Raw genomic sequence first — 18,347 nt, 5'->3', positions numbered from 1 at the left:
TTTAACAAGGATCTATTGATCGGAAGGTTTAATTGCACCCTGTATATTCGGTACAAAATAAGGTTATAAATGTGTGTGACACAGTGACCTACTTACTGTATTTTTATATAATATTACACTGACTTCTGCGTATTTTATTTCTTTAAAAATTCTTTGGTCTACTTAAAGTATGATTTTAGGTTAACTACAGGAACAAAAAAATAACAGTTCAATCAATTTAACAAAAAACTTACATATTGTGGGGCAATGTTAACATTTTGTGAAAGGATACGATTCTTGCTATTCCTACGAGTCCTACGACTGTTTCTTGTGTGTCTATTCCTCGCCGTTGCTAGGTAACCGCAGTAAAACTTCCCTCGTTCCACGACCATGTTCTTACCTGTTTGTCGTAAAAAGTTCCAAATATCCGAGCCAATAATACCTCCTTGATCTATCATAGTGATTGTGTTAATCTAATTTGGATTCAAAAATCATAGTGCTTATAGCTATAGCTCACTAATCACTATGATTCAAAAATTCACTCTACATTGGAAATCACTTACGATTTCTATATAGATTTAAAGATAAATTAAAACTTAATTTGCAGCTTACAATTTAAATGTAAGTACCTATTAATTATTTCCTTTCCTCTCGAAATGTAAATTTACATAATATTTAATATTACTACCGAGTATATTTTAATATTTCACAGTTTTAATTAACCGACTTAATTAAATACGGCTTAAAATAGGTTACACGAACATCAGGTACACACAAAACAGATTCATATACCGTATCAGTTGATATTTTAATGCTAATTACTATTTTTATATCGGTGCACACATATTTTGACAGGATTTCGTATGAGTCACCATCATTTAAAATTCATAAGCATTTATTACGAAAGTTCAACCACGTTCAACTAACTTATTGCTTAGATGTAAAATAGTCTTTATGTTTTATAATAGATAATATTTTATTAATGTTTATAGTATTTCAATAAAATGTAGTTTTAAGTAATATAGGTAAGTAGTCATAAAAGTCACCAGTTTTTTTAGTTTTTCATTTGATTGTCGCTATTGTGTTGCTTTTTGTTTTAGCAACGAATTTAAAAAGAAAACATTGCAAAAGCTTTACTTTAATGTCAATAAGCTAGAAAACAAAAACATTTATATAAATATATCAAGACATTAAAAAAGCTCCACCTACGCACCTTTTTGTGTAAACATAACAGTCCCTATAATTAAAAATTGCTTTTGAAACGCACCTGAGCAAAGTATACAAAAAACGGTGAAAAGTACCTGTTTTATGGGACGCCGCGCCGGTGTCCCAAACAAATATTAGCTTACATGCAGTGTTTTCGATAATTTACCTTCGGCACCACCCTTGTATCAACGACTTAAGGGCTACTGTATAATACCTGTATAATCTCAGAGGTAAAATCTTTCTGAACAGGTGACGATGACTCACCGCCACATGACGGTAGGTTGCCACATTCTCAAACATTCATAGCCAAAGACGTTCAATACGAGTAATAAAGGTAAAAGCAGTCAATGACAATTAATATATCAGCATACTTTTAAAGGTTGGCAAATTAAGTATTCTTAGTTAATGCAGGTCGTTATAAAAGTGGTCTAAATGGTGTTGAAGGTAGCAAATTTGCCAAAGTGAAAATAAAATTTGATCATAAAAGTATTCATCTTATTGTCTGAATGTAAACTAATTAAATTCAGACAATTATCCTGTGTCTCTCTACTTTCTATAGTCTATAGTCTATATAATAGATATTTTTAGCAACGCTTATAGTCATAACAAAAATAAACTCCCAAACGTTTTATAATTAACGACAGAGATTTTTATCAGATTAAAATGAACGGGATGTTTTCTGCCCCATCGTGGCGTTAATCCTATAAAAGCCGCTCGTATTAGTCAAACAATTAGTCAACTTGGCTTTTTGGCTACTAGAATACCACGATTCATTACCCTAGTCTAGACTCTAGAGTCTAGACCATTCCTAAACTAGACGGTTCCTAAACTTATTTTGTCCACTGCCCACTTTGAGAATAAAATAATATTATTATGTTATAGCCTCCCTATTGTTTCAATTTGAAATGCATCCAGATAAAATAAATCACCCCCCAAGCCTCTACACAACGCACCTATTTAATAACGCCCACAATTATCGCGTTATCGCCCACTTTGGGAATGGCTGGTCTACACTCTAGATTTCGGAACTTTTGTTATTCAATTTGGGGTACGGTAACGGTAAAATAATAATAGTGTTAACCATTTTACAGAAATGAGGCTGGTAGCATTATAATTATTACGATTTCATATTAATTCCGAAGAAATATAAAACGGGGTGAGTATATTGCTGAAATTTTGGGAGAAATCAGGACAGCGCCTTTGTGGTCACTTTAGCGGGGTCCGAGAGAGGACGCCACGACATCAAAGTCCATTGTTTTTGTGTTCTGTGTGTTGTCCGTCCTTTTTGTATGATCCCATTTTTTTGTCTATTTTTGGTCACAGTTTGTTCGAGAATTGTTTGTTGTGGATTATGAATGAAATAAAATATACCTTTATGGAGAACGTTTCAAAATCTAATTTTTCATGTACTTAAAATCAGACTAGGTCTTATTTTAAGTACATTATGAATTAATTTCTCAGCAGATCAACAGGATCAAAACTAAAAGAAGCTAAATATAATCAGGTGCGGTCGCAGCCTGAAATTTTGGAGGGGGTCACTCACTATACTAAAAATTTATTGGCAAAAACTTTCTTTGATTATTTGGCAAGATTTTGAGATTTTTCAATTTGACCATTGATTTAGGGGGGGGGGGTCATGTCGCCTGTGACCCCCCCTTCGGACCGTGCCTGAATATAATATAACATAAATAAACATTTAAACAATAGCAATAAGTGTAAGTAGGTACGGTCTATGTGACAAATTTTATTCGCGTCAATTAGTGATCGAAGGCGTCAATCTATACAATCGATTTCCATGCCGTATGAATCATAAATCATAATATGCCTCCCAACGGGTTTTTCTTCCAAGTCTAATTACTAATAAGTAATAACTAATGACTAAAAAGCAATATTTTTATAATTGAAGACGTGAGTGGAAGAATCGAACAAGTAACATTTCGTAACATACGGACAATAACTAATTTTTTCCCTAATTATTTTAATAAAACTTGTGACTTATCTACTTCATAACCAAGCTAATATATCTGGCTACACATATCTTTTTCTATTTCAAATATTTTCGTAATTTTTTTGAACTTTTCTGCTCGATATCAATAATGGCAACAGGTAGGCACTTTATATTTATGTCTACTTCAATATTTAAGAATAATATTAAAATAAATAACTAAGGGGGCTCTCATACAAAAACACGTAATTTTTGGTCTATGTTTGCTCTATAACAGTACGGAACCCTTCGTGTTCCGTACTGTTATAGTCCGACTCGCACTTGGCCGATTTTTTGTAAATATGATTATCATTGATTACAATAATTATTATGTTTATAAGGCCTGTTAAAATTATCTAATATATAAAATTCTCGTGTCATAATGCTAGTTACCGTAGGTACTCCTCCGAAACGGCTTTACTGGTTTTTACCAAATTTTATATGCATTTAAATCAGTAGGTCTGGGAATCGGCTACTGGGTACTTTTTATATTGATAAGTGCATTTGTTGAACAAATAATAGTAAAGTATTACAACTCGAGACCTTTGTTTGTGCGACGGGATAGCGATGGACGTTGCCATGGTGACATACTTATTTAGTGACTTCTATAAAATAATATGAACGAAATACTTTATATGGCAAAATATTTGCAGGGCAACTATACTCCACTCGGGATAACTTGTCGCTGGCGGTTATTGACTCCCTGTCAAAAACTTGTCATTTTCCATATAAAACCACGATTGACAATATCTGACATTTCATTGTCAATTGCGGTTTATATGGAAAGTGGCAGGTTTTTGACAGGAGGTCAATGACCGCTGGCGACAAGTTAGCCCGAGTGGAGTTTAGTAATAATATATAGCTATTAAAAACTGGCGGATATATGAATTACTTTCCAGGAAAACTACATCTGAAGCTCGATAACTGTGTTAAGTCACCAACTTCCCTGGAAAACTCAGCAACAAGCAGGAAGTAAATGAGTAAGCATCATGAGCGAATAGCAATGCCGAATGCGCATAGCTTTTTGCCCTATTTGTTTGTCGAAATATGTCAAAATTGATTCGTAAAAATTCGTAAAAAAATTTACGGGTTCCCCCTGTGGTCGCTGCCCCGGGCACGCAGAGTAGTTTTATGGCCAACATCATATTTAGACATCGGATTATATTTTGACGATGAAATTGCCGAAATACGCAAGCATATATGCACGAAAAATGGTCGAAATATGCACAAAACATGCACAATCAAAAGTCACTTAATATTAAAATTTATCATTTATTTATTTAATAATATGTTTTAAACATTAAAAACAAACTTAGAGATACATTTATTATTTTTTGAAGAGTATTCCGGTGGTGCCGTTAATAAATGCGCCAATTTTCATCATTCCATCAAATCCAAAATTTTGCATTTCTTATAAGTACAGTGAAGTATTTTGATATCTATCGTACCAGTGGGCCTACTGCGAAACCGTTCTGAGACTCAAACAATCGAACGAGAATGCCGCGTCCTGCTCTAACAACGCCATATCAAGTTTGTTAGAGCAGGACGCGGCATTCTCATCCGATTGTTTGAGTCTCAAAACTGTTTCGTGGTAGGCCTACTGTTTTGTGGCCTCCGTGTGAAGAATGTAGATAGCTAGTTTAAAGACTACGAGGGCATCATACGTCCGAAATGTGCACTATCAACGAAAAATTGCCAAAATATGCACTAACGCCAAAAGTGCCATTATATGCATTTGCATATCGACGGGTGCAAAGTAAAAAGAGTCATCTACAAAACAGCAACTTTTCAGGAGAGCGCATAATAGGAAAAAATGCTCCCATTTTGTCAATTTCCGATCAAATTTATTGAAATTTTTATCATTGTTTCATTATTTATTAATGAATCCACATGTATATTTAATTTCTTCTAATTATGTTTAATTTACGAGATATTGTAGTTGTCTGCATCTACATTGCGCTTGAAAATATGACAACTGAGTTAACTACCACTTGGTCGTTTCTACGTGGGAATTAAAAATTATATTTATTAAAGTATTTTTACCGATTACTAGTACGATTATCAGTAACAACGTAAAGTGTAACACTTTATATTATTATTAAAAGTAAGTTATATTATTAAAATATTTAGTTAAACGTTTTACATCTTAAACACCCCAAGTTCAGAACATAATTGCGTAGATATCTTTTTCTACGTTGTCGATTCGGTGCAAGGTACACGATTAAGAAGGAAGTTAAAATATGAAATACTAGCTTTTGCTCGCGGCTTCGCTCGCGTGGAATTTGAAAATCGCGTAAATTGCAAATATTCCCGTAAGCTCCCTTAGAAACATGATGTTTTTCCAAGACCAAAAGTAGCCTATGTTACTTTTCATCCTTTCAATTAAGTTTATGCCAAAAAACAATACGATTTGTTTCTTCGTTAGAGCGTGAAGGAAGGACAAACAAACAAATAAATAAATAAACATACTTTCCCATTTATAATATTAGTATGGATATACTTAGGAATCATTCATTTACTTTCGTAAAAATCGTATTTTCTCACAACAAAAATGAAATTCTGTGTCAATACTTTAATTATTTTAAACTAATTTAAAAATTATTCAGTATCATTATCAGTACAGGAACTATGTTGTAAATTATTATAATTTAGGCAGAGGCTTATTAAGTCTTTGTACTTGGCACTTGTAAGCATGATGGGTTCATTATAACATCATAAGCATCGCCGGACGTTTTACACCATCGGAGGGGTGCATACGATTCATCAGAACACAAAATGAAATTTTATTTCAACGATTTCTCAATTGCTTCTCGTGATCACAGAGATCCCAAAACCGGTCAAAGATAAGTTAATAAAAAAATTTCGCGAGAACTTGCAAATGCCGGGATATGATGTTACGCAGGTTGCAATTTACCATTTCTGGACTGATGTAATTGTTTACCTAAATTTTGTCGTAATTTACGTCTCGTATCAATACACGTGTCTTTATTTCTCAATCGCCTTTTCTTTAGATCAATATGTAACTGACGTCTTTTTCTACCGTTTAACGAGGAAGGCGTAGAACATTCACTTGATGCCTCCACTGCCGAAGAAGCATCAATGGTGTTGTCTATAGAAGATTTAAAGTTTGAGAGGGACAATATACTCGATGGCCTGTTTGAGTTAATAAACTCAAGCAGGTCATAGATTATATGAGATCAAAGTATCTGTTTAATAAAAAAGAATATATAATATTTTGATCTAATACTGATAATGGACGCGGCGGACTTGAAGTGATGAACTGTATTCTGAGGGTGTTGGCGTATTTGTTAATTTGCTGAGATCGACAAATTTTCAAAATCATTTTATATTTCAGACTGAGAGTGAACTGGTGTGACTGGCCTAGAGTATTCAGATCATGGGGACTTATCTTATATTCATTTGTCTTCATCGGTGACACATCAAGGTTTTCTATAAGATGTTCAATAATTTCATCGGACAACACAGTATTTTGCTCGATAAATTTATCACTTATGTTCTGGAAACTTTCAACTTCTTTAAAAAGTCGTTTTGGACTTTCTGAACATGAAAAAACAGTAAAAAATAACAGTAACAAATTAGAAGTCAATTAATATAGCTAACAATAAGAATTAACATAAATAGGTACTCATAAACATAATAAACAATACTAATTTGCAAAAGTAAATTGAGACATCTAAATCACAATCGCAACGTAGAAAAAGCTATATGGCAGATAGCCGCTTATGCCGCATAACATGACCCCCGCGCGACCCGCGTATAGACGACCAGCGGTAGTTATCCGCATCTACATCGTGCAATTTCACAAAACAAGAGTAGATGTCTTCTTTTACGTGACAAAAGTACCAAAAATAAGGTGATATTTGAATTTTTGTTTTTGGTATGTTGTAGAACATGATATTTTAAGCTAGTTTCTACAAAAAAACGAAAAACTCAAAATTGCAGATGACTTTTTTTACTTTGCACCCGTCGATATGCAAACATGTAAATGTATTTTTGCATATGAAAGTGCATATAATCTGGTGTCTAGTCATCGTCATAATTTAATCAGCATCTGCGGCATATAATGTATAAACATAAATTGAGATTTATATTACCAAAATAATATACTGTTTTCAAAGTTACAAGCTTTCAGTCGATTTTAATTAGGCTTAACATTTCAGCCCATCAAAGTATCTTGAACCTGAACACTAAACCTAACGCTAAAGACTAAACTTTACCCAGAATGTCTAATTGCGATGCTGGGGCAATTGACTATGTTTGGGTCCAATTTGGCTACGTACTCTGTTGTTGATACCCCAGGTGGGGTCAAACTGATATCTGAATGTTGCTAATCCATATCCGTACTAATATTATAAATTGAGTGTCTGACTGTATGTCTGTTACTCCGACCTGTCCTGTCCTCACGACCAAACCGCTGAACTGATGTTGATGAAATTTGGTATGGATATACTTTGAGTCACATAATATGTCCTTTCCCGGGACTCTAAGTATATCCGTACTAAATTAACCAAATTTAGACACTTTTTATCCCGGAAAAATGTACGGTTCCAGCGCGCTAAACGAATTTTGGCGCAACGAAGTTTCTTACGTCATCAAATCATAATTATTATATTTAATATAATATAAAAGGACTTTTACCCATAATGTTAGGATTGTTTGTTATTATCTCTTTTAAATACCTGCTTAAATTTATAATATAAACAAAAGGGCAAATTTTTTTAAATCTTATTCCCAATAATAGGATTATGTTTTTAGGCAAAAATTATTGTTTGTTGCCTCCTTATAAAATAAGTTCAGTACACAAATTTTTGAATATATAGTAGGTATATATAATTATATATACAAGCTTCATGTCGTTTTTTTCCATGGAATGTTACTTAATCGTGAGGATCTGCTGAGTGAATATTATTTTCATTGACAATACCATAATATCAAGAAGTGGTTTCTATTCCCCGGAATAAATTGTTTCAAATATTTACATTGACAGCCCTGTAAAATTAAGAAAATGCCACTTGACCTCAAATCACTGCTATCTCTTTCAGGATGTCGCACGTAGCCTGTCTCCTAGCCATGGCCGGAGTGGCCTCAGCTCAGCTGGCCATCGACGGCATCAGGTGTGGCCAGTTAACCTGTCAGCTCGAAGAGTACTGCTCCCCGGACACGAACAGATGTGCACCCTGCAGCACAGTCTGCAACAAGACCGACCATAACTACGACAGCGGCCTCTGCATTAAGGAGTGTCAAGGTGAGTTTTTTCTGTTGGAGGTAATACAGACCTTTGGCATTCACGTTGATGACATAAGGATAGGAACGCCAAGGTAAACGATAATTGAAGGCAGGTAAGTAACAGTTAAAAAATTTGCGTTTTTTGCGTAAATGGAGGATGGAGCCGGAAAAATGATTTGAAATAAAAAAAAACTGTACATTTTATATGTAGCCAGAGCTCAGATATGTTAGCAAGGTGATGAAGTTGATAAGTTACAAGGATTGTTCGAATTATAAGGGAAAAAGTAAGTAAATGTCCGTATGTTACAAAATGTTCGTTATCGTGATCCACTCGCGTCTTCAATTCTGTGTAGTTTATTTATTTGGTTGGTATCCGCGTAAAGACGTTATAGTTATGTACGCATTGGTTTTCACGGGTTTTTAACCTGGTAGCTTGAGTTTTTAACGGTAACTTTTTATAATCCCTTTAATAGTGGCAAGTAATATTATTATTATGTAATGGTAGATGATTTACTATAGTGAATTAAAATATTACACCCGTTACTTTACCAACTTTCAAACCTCTTTATAATATTAGTATGTAACCGTACTTTATTGTGAAGGGGTAGTGTGTACTAATATTACAAAGAGGTAGATGTAGTACTAATTAGATTACCTAAGCATTAGTCTGTGAGACTGAAAGCTTTAACCCGGTTAGGTTGACATTTTGACATTAGTTTACATTATTGCCGAATTTCCCAGAATTACGTTGAAATAATTTTCTCTACCCTGAAAATTCTTGCGTGCGTTGTTTATAGTGCCAATGAGTAATATTTATCTAGATAGTTAAATAAGCCTTCGAGACGGTTCAAGCTAAATTCGACTTAATTGCATTAGCACAGAATCACTTATGGTATGTTGACTGTGACTCCAACCAGTTTCGTGACCGCAAACCGCCTACGATATTTTCCTCTCGCTCTATTATTTTGTTTCTCGCTCGTTCGACGATCAAGGAATGCAGTTTTCAGGTCAAACATCTCAGCCGAGAACATTTTAAGTCAAGGATAGGCTTTGAACTTCGTATTATTCAAGCCTCTAGCCTCTAGGACATAAAGATAGCAACGGATGGGATTTGGGAATAAAATATTGTGTTATCCTTGGGCTATTCAAAGGTATTTAGACTTGGAATTCGATGGCATTTAATAATGGTTAGTCAATTTAAGGTTAAATATAGCACGATTATTCGGAGATAATAAATCAATGACAAAAACTGTTTTACAATAGGAAGTATTGGCTTAATAGTATGACTCATCGATGACTACGGAGAAAAAGGTATTAAATAATAAATAATCGTTCCGCGCCATCATACAATGCTGGTCAATGAGTGTTGAAGTGACCACGTTGCGTCGCCATATTGTTATGTAGATTGAAGATTTTAAGTTGTAACTTCTATTTTTAAGGTTCCGTAGCCAAATGGCAAAAAACGGAACCCTTATAGATTCGTCATGTCTGTCTGTTTGTCCGTCCGTATGTCACAGCCACTTTCCTCCGAAACTACAAAAGCTATACTATTGAAAATTGTTAAGTAGATGTAGTCTGTAAACCGCATTACGATTTTGATCCAAAAATGGAAAAATTATTACAAATTTTAGGGGTCCCCATAGGTACAACTGAAACAAAAAAAAATTTTTTTCTTTTTACCTATACGTGTGGGGTATCTATGGATAGGTCTTCAAAAATCATATTAAGGTTTCTCATGTCATTTTTTTCTAACCAGAATAGTTTGCGAGAGAGACTCATCTAAAGTGGTAAAATGTGTGTCCCCCCCCCCCCCCTCTAACTTCTAAAGTAAGGGCGTGGTAAGTCTAAAAATAATATATTATGATGTACATTACTATAAAAACTACCAATGAAAATTGGTTTGAATGATATCTAGCAAGTAGTTTTTTATACGTCATAAATGGTAAACCTTAAATTAATTTTCATTAAATTAACTGAAATATGAAAATAAATCAAAAACCTTTTAATTTCATTAAAATAAACCTTATTACTTCTGCGGAACCCTTCATGGGCAAGTCCAACTCGCACTTGGCCGCTTTTTTATCTCTCTTTTGTCTCTTTTATCATGTATCAGTGACATCATAATATCACTTTAGTTTATAATTAATTGCCTGAATTAAGTATAATCTGAAATTCATTAAATGATTATAAGGGGTTACATAAAAACATTAAAAAGTTATTTATTACAGTAATATTCTCTTTTAAAGCCATCTAAACAATTTATTGTGTAAAACACACTCGCTGTAGTGTAAAGTAACCCCTTCGACGCTGTAAGTCCTCTTACAACTCAATAAGTTTAAAATAGAGTTCGATACAAATAAATCAGTGGAAGAAATATGTTCATCAACCGAAACGTAAGGGCGAAGTAACAATGTCCATCGTGACGGTCTAGTGGCTCGACACAGGTATGCACCTGTGTGGGTGACCACGAGTAGGTTGCCGGGTAGAGGCGTTTTCCGAACTATTTGTGCCTATCAAGATGCGCTGTTGACACGATAAAGGTTATGCAGCAATCTGGATATTGCTAGGATCTAGGCTCTAGCTAAATTGACAAACAATCTCCTCTAAATTTAAATAAGACTAGAGATCTCCTCTATATTTAAATATATCAATCTCTAATTGAAATTGAAAAATCGTAGCGCTTGTTTGACAGACATCAAGATAATGAAGTTCGTCTACATAATATCGGTCAAAGAAATAAAACGTTTTGTGTGTGTTATAAATTATAATACATTATTTATAATTCGGTAACGTTATGCGTTTGACATGAAAAATACTACAATGTGGATAGATGAAAGCAATTATCCACACATTAGCTGGTATAAAGATACCTAACTGTTACGCTAACTCTCTTTTTGCTTATTTATTCTCTTCACCGTATTGTGTGAGTTAAGCGGAACGTAACAAGTGAATATGCACTTAAAAACTGGTATCGACATGAAAACGGTATTCCATTTGTTATGCAGTTTCTAGGGTTCCGTATCCAAAGTATAAATAATAAAACCCTTACGCAAACATTTAATGATCACTTAACTTTGTAAGGATAATAATATCATGTCAACATTTTTATGAAATTAAAGTTAGTATTTAATATTTATAAGCACCTGGATGACCGAGCTTTGCTCGGTATAGCAAACACTCATTGACTTCGTGTTACTTAATAACGCCATCTACTGGTCGTTAAAACAATTAGTTGCCAACAAAATAGTATTATTATTCGCCATATTTTTCAGTTTAACGATTATCGATAAAACACGAACAAAAAGACATTTTCTGAAAATTATTCCTAGCTAGATCGATTTATCGCCCCCGAAACCCCCTATATACTAAATTTCATGAAAATCGTTGGAGCCGATTCCGAGATTCCAATTATATATATACATTTATTATATACAAGAATTGCTTGTTTAAAGATATAATAACTAGAGATCGCCCAATGGTCGAAATTCGACCTTAGTTTCAACGACATTGACTTCATCATAATTTATTTTTTTCAACTCTTGTCGGCCGTGTCAAGCATTGTTTAATATTTATCTAAGATTCAATAAAAAAAAAACTATAATCCATTTTCAATTTGTCACCTTGTTGTCAACAGACTTCAACGATAAATAAAAGAGTATGATTCGTATGTATAGGTTTGTCACTCAAAAATCTGTCATTTTTCCTAGTGTGTGTGTTGTTGCGTGTGTAATGTTTAATTTTTTTTTAAATGTATGATAAAAGCATTACTTCAAAATAATATTAGCTATATGCACTTCTTAACCATATTTAAAACTATAACTGTGCAAAATTTCATTCTTCCCTATTTTTCGTCAAAAGGGATACAAAATTTTTGGCTCACGTATTAATATATAGATAATAATTACTCCACTGTATTTGTGCCTGTCACTGACCAATTACTCGTGTCTTATGGAACATGACAGAAGCTCTAACCAGCTGGCCGATACCACAAAATTAGTATACTATAAAAAAAATCTAAGCAAGGCATAAACAACAGACATTAGCGGAATCACCCAAGCATAATGTCAGTTTGAACTTGATAGAGCTAAGAAATCAACAGTATTTTCCTTAATATAATATTACATTGAGAGCACGGACGTAAAAAAAGTACGGACGGATCGCCATTAAGAAATGAGTGAAGCACCCTTAATAAGCCCAGGCGATCATATGTACACATCTTGCACAAACACTCGCACTGTAATAAGCCGATCGTACCGCCATTACGCAATTAGACTGCATCGCGGTGACACATCTTTGTCATTCATAAATAAAAATAAATATGCCATCTTGTGTTGTAAAATGGTGCAAGAACAATACAACCTTACACAAAAAACATCAAGGAATAATATTTCATAGGTAAGATAACATATTTTTAAAGTATTTTGATAAAATAATGTAAATATTAATTCAACTTCAACAGGTCAGTAATGTCCATAACAAAGTGGGGAAATTTTCCCCAAACCGGAGAAAATTTTAAATTATTTTTAAATAATCAAATAATTAATTTTATTGTCTTTTATTAGTGTCATGTAAGTATTTAGCATACTATTGACCAGTAATTAGGCAGGAATACAATAATAGGGGTGTAGACAGTAAACGAAATCTAATACAAATTATTGTTTTTTTGAGAGTTTGTATTATAGAATTACCGAAAATGGACATATTTTACTTAATAACTTTATAATATTTTTTATATTTAATAAGTGATTTTTTTAATTGAAATAAGAGTGTATTTATTTTTTATACATATTTTTAGGTGTAACAAAATACTTATGTACTATCAGAGAAGTTGATTCCTATGCAAATCGGGGACATAAGTAGTTTGGTTGCGTTACGTCAAACCCAGCCGACAGATCACAATTAACATTGAATTGACATAAGTATTCGACCAAATAACGTTGGTCTGTCAGATGCATAGAAATCAACTTCCTTGATGGTACATCTGTAAAATAAATATATTTCCTAAAAATAGTCTACCTACACCCCTATTAATTTCTTAATTTACAAAAGTGGATATAACTGTTGTTTGACGACCTCTGTGGCTCAGTGGGTGGGCTGTCGGTGGCTCAAGCCGGGTGTCGCGGGTTCGAATCCTGCCGACGGAACAAAAAGTTTTCAAAGTTCCTGGGTCATGGGTGTGTATTAAATATGTGTATCATATAATAAAAATCTTAAATATATGTATAGTAAAACAGTATTAAATATATTTCCGTTGTCTGGTACCCGTAACACAAGTCCTTCAGGTACTTAGCACGGGGTCAGACTGACGTGGTGTGAAGCGTCCATAAATAAAATTGTTGTCTTAGATTTTTTTCAGTAGTAGGGGAGGGAAGGTGCTATTGGTGTAGTCACCCGAGCGTCATTGAGACCTAGTAGGAATGAAAATATTTAATGGACCTCTAGACCAGGAATAAATTTAACACCATGTTAGGTGATTTGATTTGACGTTAGCGCATGGTAGAACTCTCGATAGCTCTAACAGGCCGTTAACTGATTTAACAAGCCATTATTTATTTAGCATTACTTGATTGTTTGATGAAACGGGTTACGGGACTTAAGTATCTTATATCTTTTCGTATACATGTTTCTTATATAGGTTTCGGGGGTGATAAATCTGTCTAGCTAGGAATTATTTTTAGAAAATGTCATTTTATTCGTGTTTTATCGAATAGGTACCGAGCAAAGCTCGGTCAAATAGCTAGTAATAATTTTATTATTGTAAATATTTGTACATAATCATTATTACTAATAATGTTATGTAAATAATATACTTCTCTGTACGTAATATGTGTTTTTTTTCTATCTATAGTGTCATAAAAATAATATTTTCATTATGACATCTTTAACAGCCGCTTACATTTCTGAAGCGAAAAAAACATAAAAATATGTTTAAGTATAAAAAATACATTTAACTTGTCTGAGTTTACAAAATTTAAAAGTAGGGAAATTTATGATTTATATGGCAACCCTCATATCACGCACACATCCTACACGGGCGGCCATAACTAGGCTTCACTCGTGATTAGAGAAGGTTACGTCCGTACTTTTTTTACGTCCGTGATTGAGAGTCAAGATTATTAACAAGTAAACGTGTAGCATGCAGTAAATAATATTAAAAGTAAAAGAGCAGAAAAGTATCTAAAATTTAGTATTACTTAATACTTAGTGATGATGACAAGGTCAAAAATTAGCAAATTTTGCTAATAAAAGAAATAAATAAATAATGGTAAAAAAATATGTGTTTCCGCAGCTTAATTTTATTTATGCGCTTTCAAAGTTGGATATTCATGTCGAATTTTTATTTATTTGTTTAAACTTATATACAATTCGATAACTTATTATGTAATTTAAAGCAATTTTTGTTATGAAACCACATTCATAAACGCAATAATATAGCTATCAAACAAAATAATTCTCCCGCGATGCTTACAAGTAACTCTACGGTGGCGTCATAATCGAGTAGCATTTTATTTCTATTTTCTTTCAATTACCAGTAAGAAAAAAAAATTGTGATCATGTCTATTTCCGCACAATTAATCTTTAAGTTCACTCTCAATGCAAGAAACTTTAATTTTTGAGTGTGACTTTATTATCTATGAGACTATGAACAGACTTACACGTTTCATACTGCATACAATGCTCACGCTTATCAGAACTTACAGTTAAATGCGTTTAAAGACTGGATTTAAGCTCATGTCGGTCATTCACCCGTGTCATTTGTAGAGATTAAACATTTTGACATGGCTATGAACAATTTCACTACGTGAAGAATTCGACCGTGAAACTGTGAGATGAGGCTCAACATTTTATACACAAGATAATTAGAACATAAAATTAAACAAAACCCCTTTTGATAATATTGATATGATAATAACTTACGCAATAAATTTAAGACAGAAGGTCCCTTCAGTGGGGACTGAATAAATTAACCGACTTGGTATTACATGGATCTCACAACTTTTTACGATAGAAAAAAATAAAAACTGAGTTGCGATACTTGGTTTTTTTAAAGCATGTTTTTGATGGGATCTCACTTTTTTTATAGAGTCCTGTCCTTTTTTTATAGTCCTTTTTTCCTGGTACCTTTTAGTTCTAGAATATCAACGATTTTTCTTAAATCCTCTTTCTCATGATTTTTTATATTTTTGTAGGTAGTCTTCCTCTTTTTCTTTAGTAACATAGGCTACTTTTGGTCTTGGAAAAATATTATGTTTCCAAAGGAGGTTAACAAGAATATTTGCATTTTACGTGATTTTCGATTTTCACGCGAGCGAAGCCGCGGGCAAAAGCTAGTATCTTATATATGTAAATAGATAATTATCTACAACTATTATTCCTTTCATTATACGTACGATCCGTACGATATCTCCTGTACGGTACGGGAGATATCGATGGTACGGGTACAATGATTCATAAACTGCAAATGTAAGTTTGAAATCCTGTACATTTATATGGGTTACAAAGTTATTCACGAAGTTAGTGTATGTAGAAAACTGGTCAGAAATTATGAAATGTTTAGGTTTTTAATTTAGAATATAATTATTAATTAGTGTTTTACACTAAACACTAATTACGTTCTAAATTTGAAGGTTCTATGTCCGCTAGAAGTGCCTTAGACAATAATAATTCTGATGATCGGTCAGATCAGTCAGGGAGTTACAAAATTAAAAAGTTTAACGAGTTACAATTCTTAAGCTACTGGTTCATATTAAATGAAAAAAATTTAAATATACCGTGCTTATACAATGCTTGCTTAGCTACTGAAAATTCAGGCTTGTTGTTAAATCCATAACGGTCAACGAAGTTATATTTGGGTCAAAAAAAGCCAGAATCGCTTCGAGAAAAGGATGGTACGGCCCGCTTTTCTGCTCAACTTGGCGGGGGCACTGACGTACCCCCAGATAAATTCTGTTAAGTTCCCGCCGTTTTCACAGTTTTGCCGTCTGTAATCAAGTAATTTCGACAGCGAAGTAAGAAATCAATAATTCACAATGTCAGAAGTCAGGAATACAATCCAAACAACGACCATGGAGCTCGCGATGCCTCATGTCATTAATAATATCGTTGCTTAAATCTCTAAATTCATTTTTGACTAGCCGGTAACTTTCTAATGCTGAAATTCTTGCTACTTCTAACTTGTTGTGAAAATTTTACTTGTTGTGAAATCGTCAGTATTTTTTAAATATCCTTGCATATAACGGTAAGCATCAAAATTTATATGCTGCAAACTGTAAAACCAACTTTGGTGACAGTACTCCTTATTGCAGTGTATCAGTAAGCGGCAACTAGTATGTACAAACTAAACTTTGTGAACTAAGCTTATTTTGGAAGCTTTCCAATATTATGTCACGACTCTGTGTATGAATTGAGTAATTAAATTAAAACTTTGATGGATGTTTACAGCTCTAATATTAAATTTCAAAAGCTTTTCAGAGCTTTAAGCTTTTCACAGGTGTTCGGAAATGGTTTCTGGCCACCTGGCAATAGATTACATAAACGAATTTATACCGTGCATTTAGTCAAGTGGCATTCGAAAATTCGATTTTTTATTATACTTATTATAAAAAGTCGAATTTTCGAATGCCACTCTATAGAATCATAGCTTTTGCGATGCCTTAAGATAAATCCATAATTATATACTTTTTTTTTGTTTTTTTTTTTCATTCAAATCTTAAAAGCTTGTTAGTTATTACTTATTAATTAGTTAGTCAACAAATTCTTATGCATGTTAATTTTGCTTGCTTTAATATACACGAAATTTACTTCGAAACGAAACTCATTTCCATCACAATAAATTCATTTTGATGTCACTGCGATCTAGCTCGCTTCACTTCGCCAAAGTCATATCACTTCGCAACAAAACTACTCAAAAGCTTCAAAAAGCTCAGAGGAGTTATTAAAAATTATTCAAATAAAACACGAATACATTTCGCGGTACTCTGTGGTGATGGAGTTTTTAAAACGTTCCCGGATTTCGTGATAAGCCAACTGGAAAATCGATATTGAAAACTTCATTTGGCCCGTTAATCACTTTTAGGGTAGCTGGTTTGATTTATAATCCTACTATTTAAAGGTGTTACTAATTTATTATTGCAAAATGTGTAAAGTTTGGGATTTTTTCTTTTTGGAAAAAAAAACATTGGTACTTTTTATCGGCTTTCAAAGAAAGGTTGTGTATATTTTTTTTTTGTTCAACGACAACTTCTTCGCTTGAGTACCGATTTACAAAATATAATTTTTTTGTATAGGGTATATTAACATAAAAGTCCTGACTTCATTAAAATGAGATGTGTCTGGGAATCATCATAAATAGAGGACACAATATAATAATAAAAAAATATTTCAACTAATTCTGAAGCGTCACAAGCGTATTTATAAAAAAAATCGGCCAAATGCGAGTTGGACTCGAGCACGAAGGGTTCCGTACCATTATAGGGCAAAAATAGGTATAAAATGTATTTTTTGTATGAGAGCCCCCCTACATTATTTATTTTATTTCGATTTTATTAATAATTACTAAAGTACAAATACAACTTTCAGAAGTCTAGCTATATCGGTTCTTGAGATACAGCCTGGAGACGGACAGACGGACAGACAGACAGACGGACAGACAGACAGAAAGACAGACATCGAAGTAAGTAATAGGCTCCCTTTGGGTACAGAACCCTAAAAAAGGATTTAGTGACTCAAGAGTACATAAATCCACGTTCACAACATTTGCTTTTGATAAATCGTTCAAACACAAAATGCTAACACATTTGAAATAGTTTCAGTGGGAGCACAATCGAGTCTGTTTACAAAACATTTACTAGACATTTTTAAGCCGTCCACGACGCTTCGTGTTATGTAAAACCTCCATTGTCCTCACGCGAAATACGCCACTGTTGTGTAA

The 18,347-nt window shown here is 33.4% G+C and overlaps 1 protein-coding gene across 1 annotated transcript in view; it reads left to right on the top strand.

Moving 5' to 3' along the window:
* The window catches only part of LOC121739135 (protein grindelwald), a 38,511-nt gene that overhangs the window by 11,178 nt on the left and 8,986 nt on the right, over positions 1-18,347 (top strand). Inside the window, exon 2 of the mRNA XM_042131474.1 lies at positions 8,233-8,435. Coding sequence (XP_041987408.1) covers positions 8,234-8,435 — 202 coding nt within the window. The 5' untranslated portion in view covers position 8,233. The remainder of the gene's footprint in view (positions 1-8,232; positions 8,436-18,347) is intronic.

This window comes from Aricia agestis, chromosome Z (assembly GCF_905147365.1).
Source record: "Aricia agestis chromosome Z, ilAriAges1.1, whole genome shotgun sequence".
Lineage (NCBI taxonomy): Eukaryota > Metazoa > Arthropoda > Insecta > Lepidoptera > Lycaenidae > Aricia > Aricia agestis.
The sequence above is the reverse complement of the archived record's forward strand: the minus strand, read 5'-3'. Positions and strand labels throughout refer to the sequence as shown.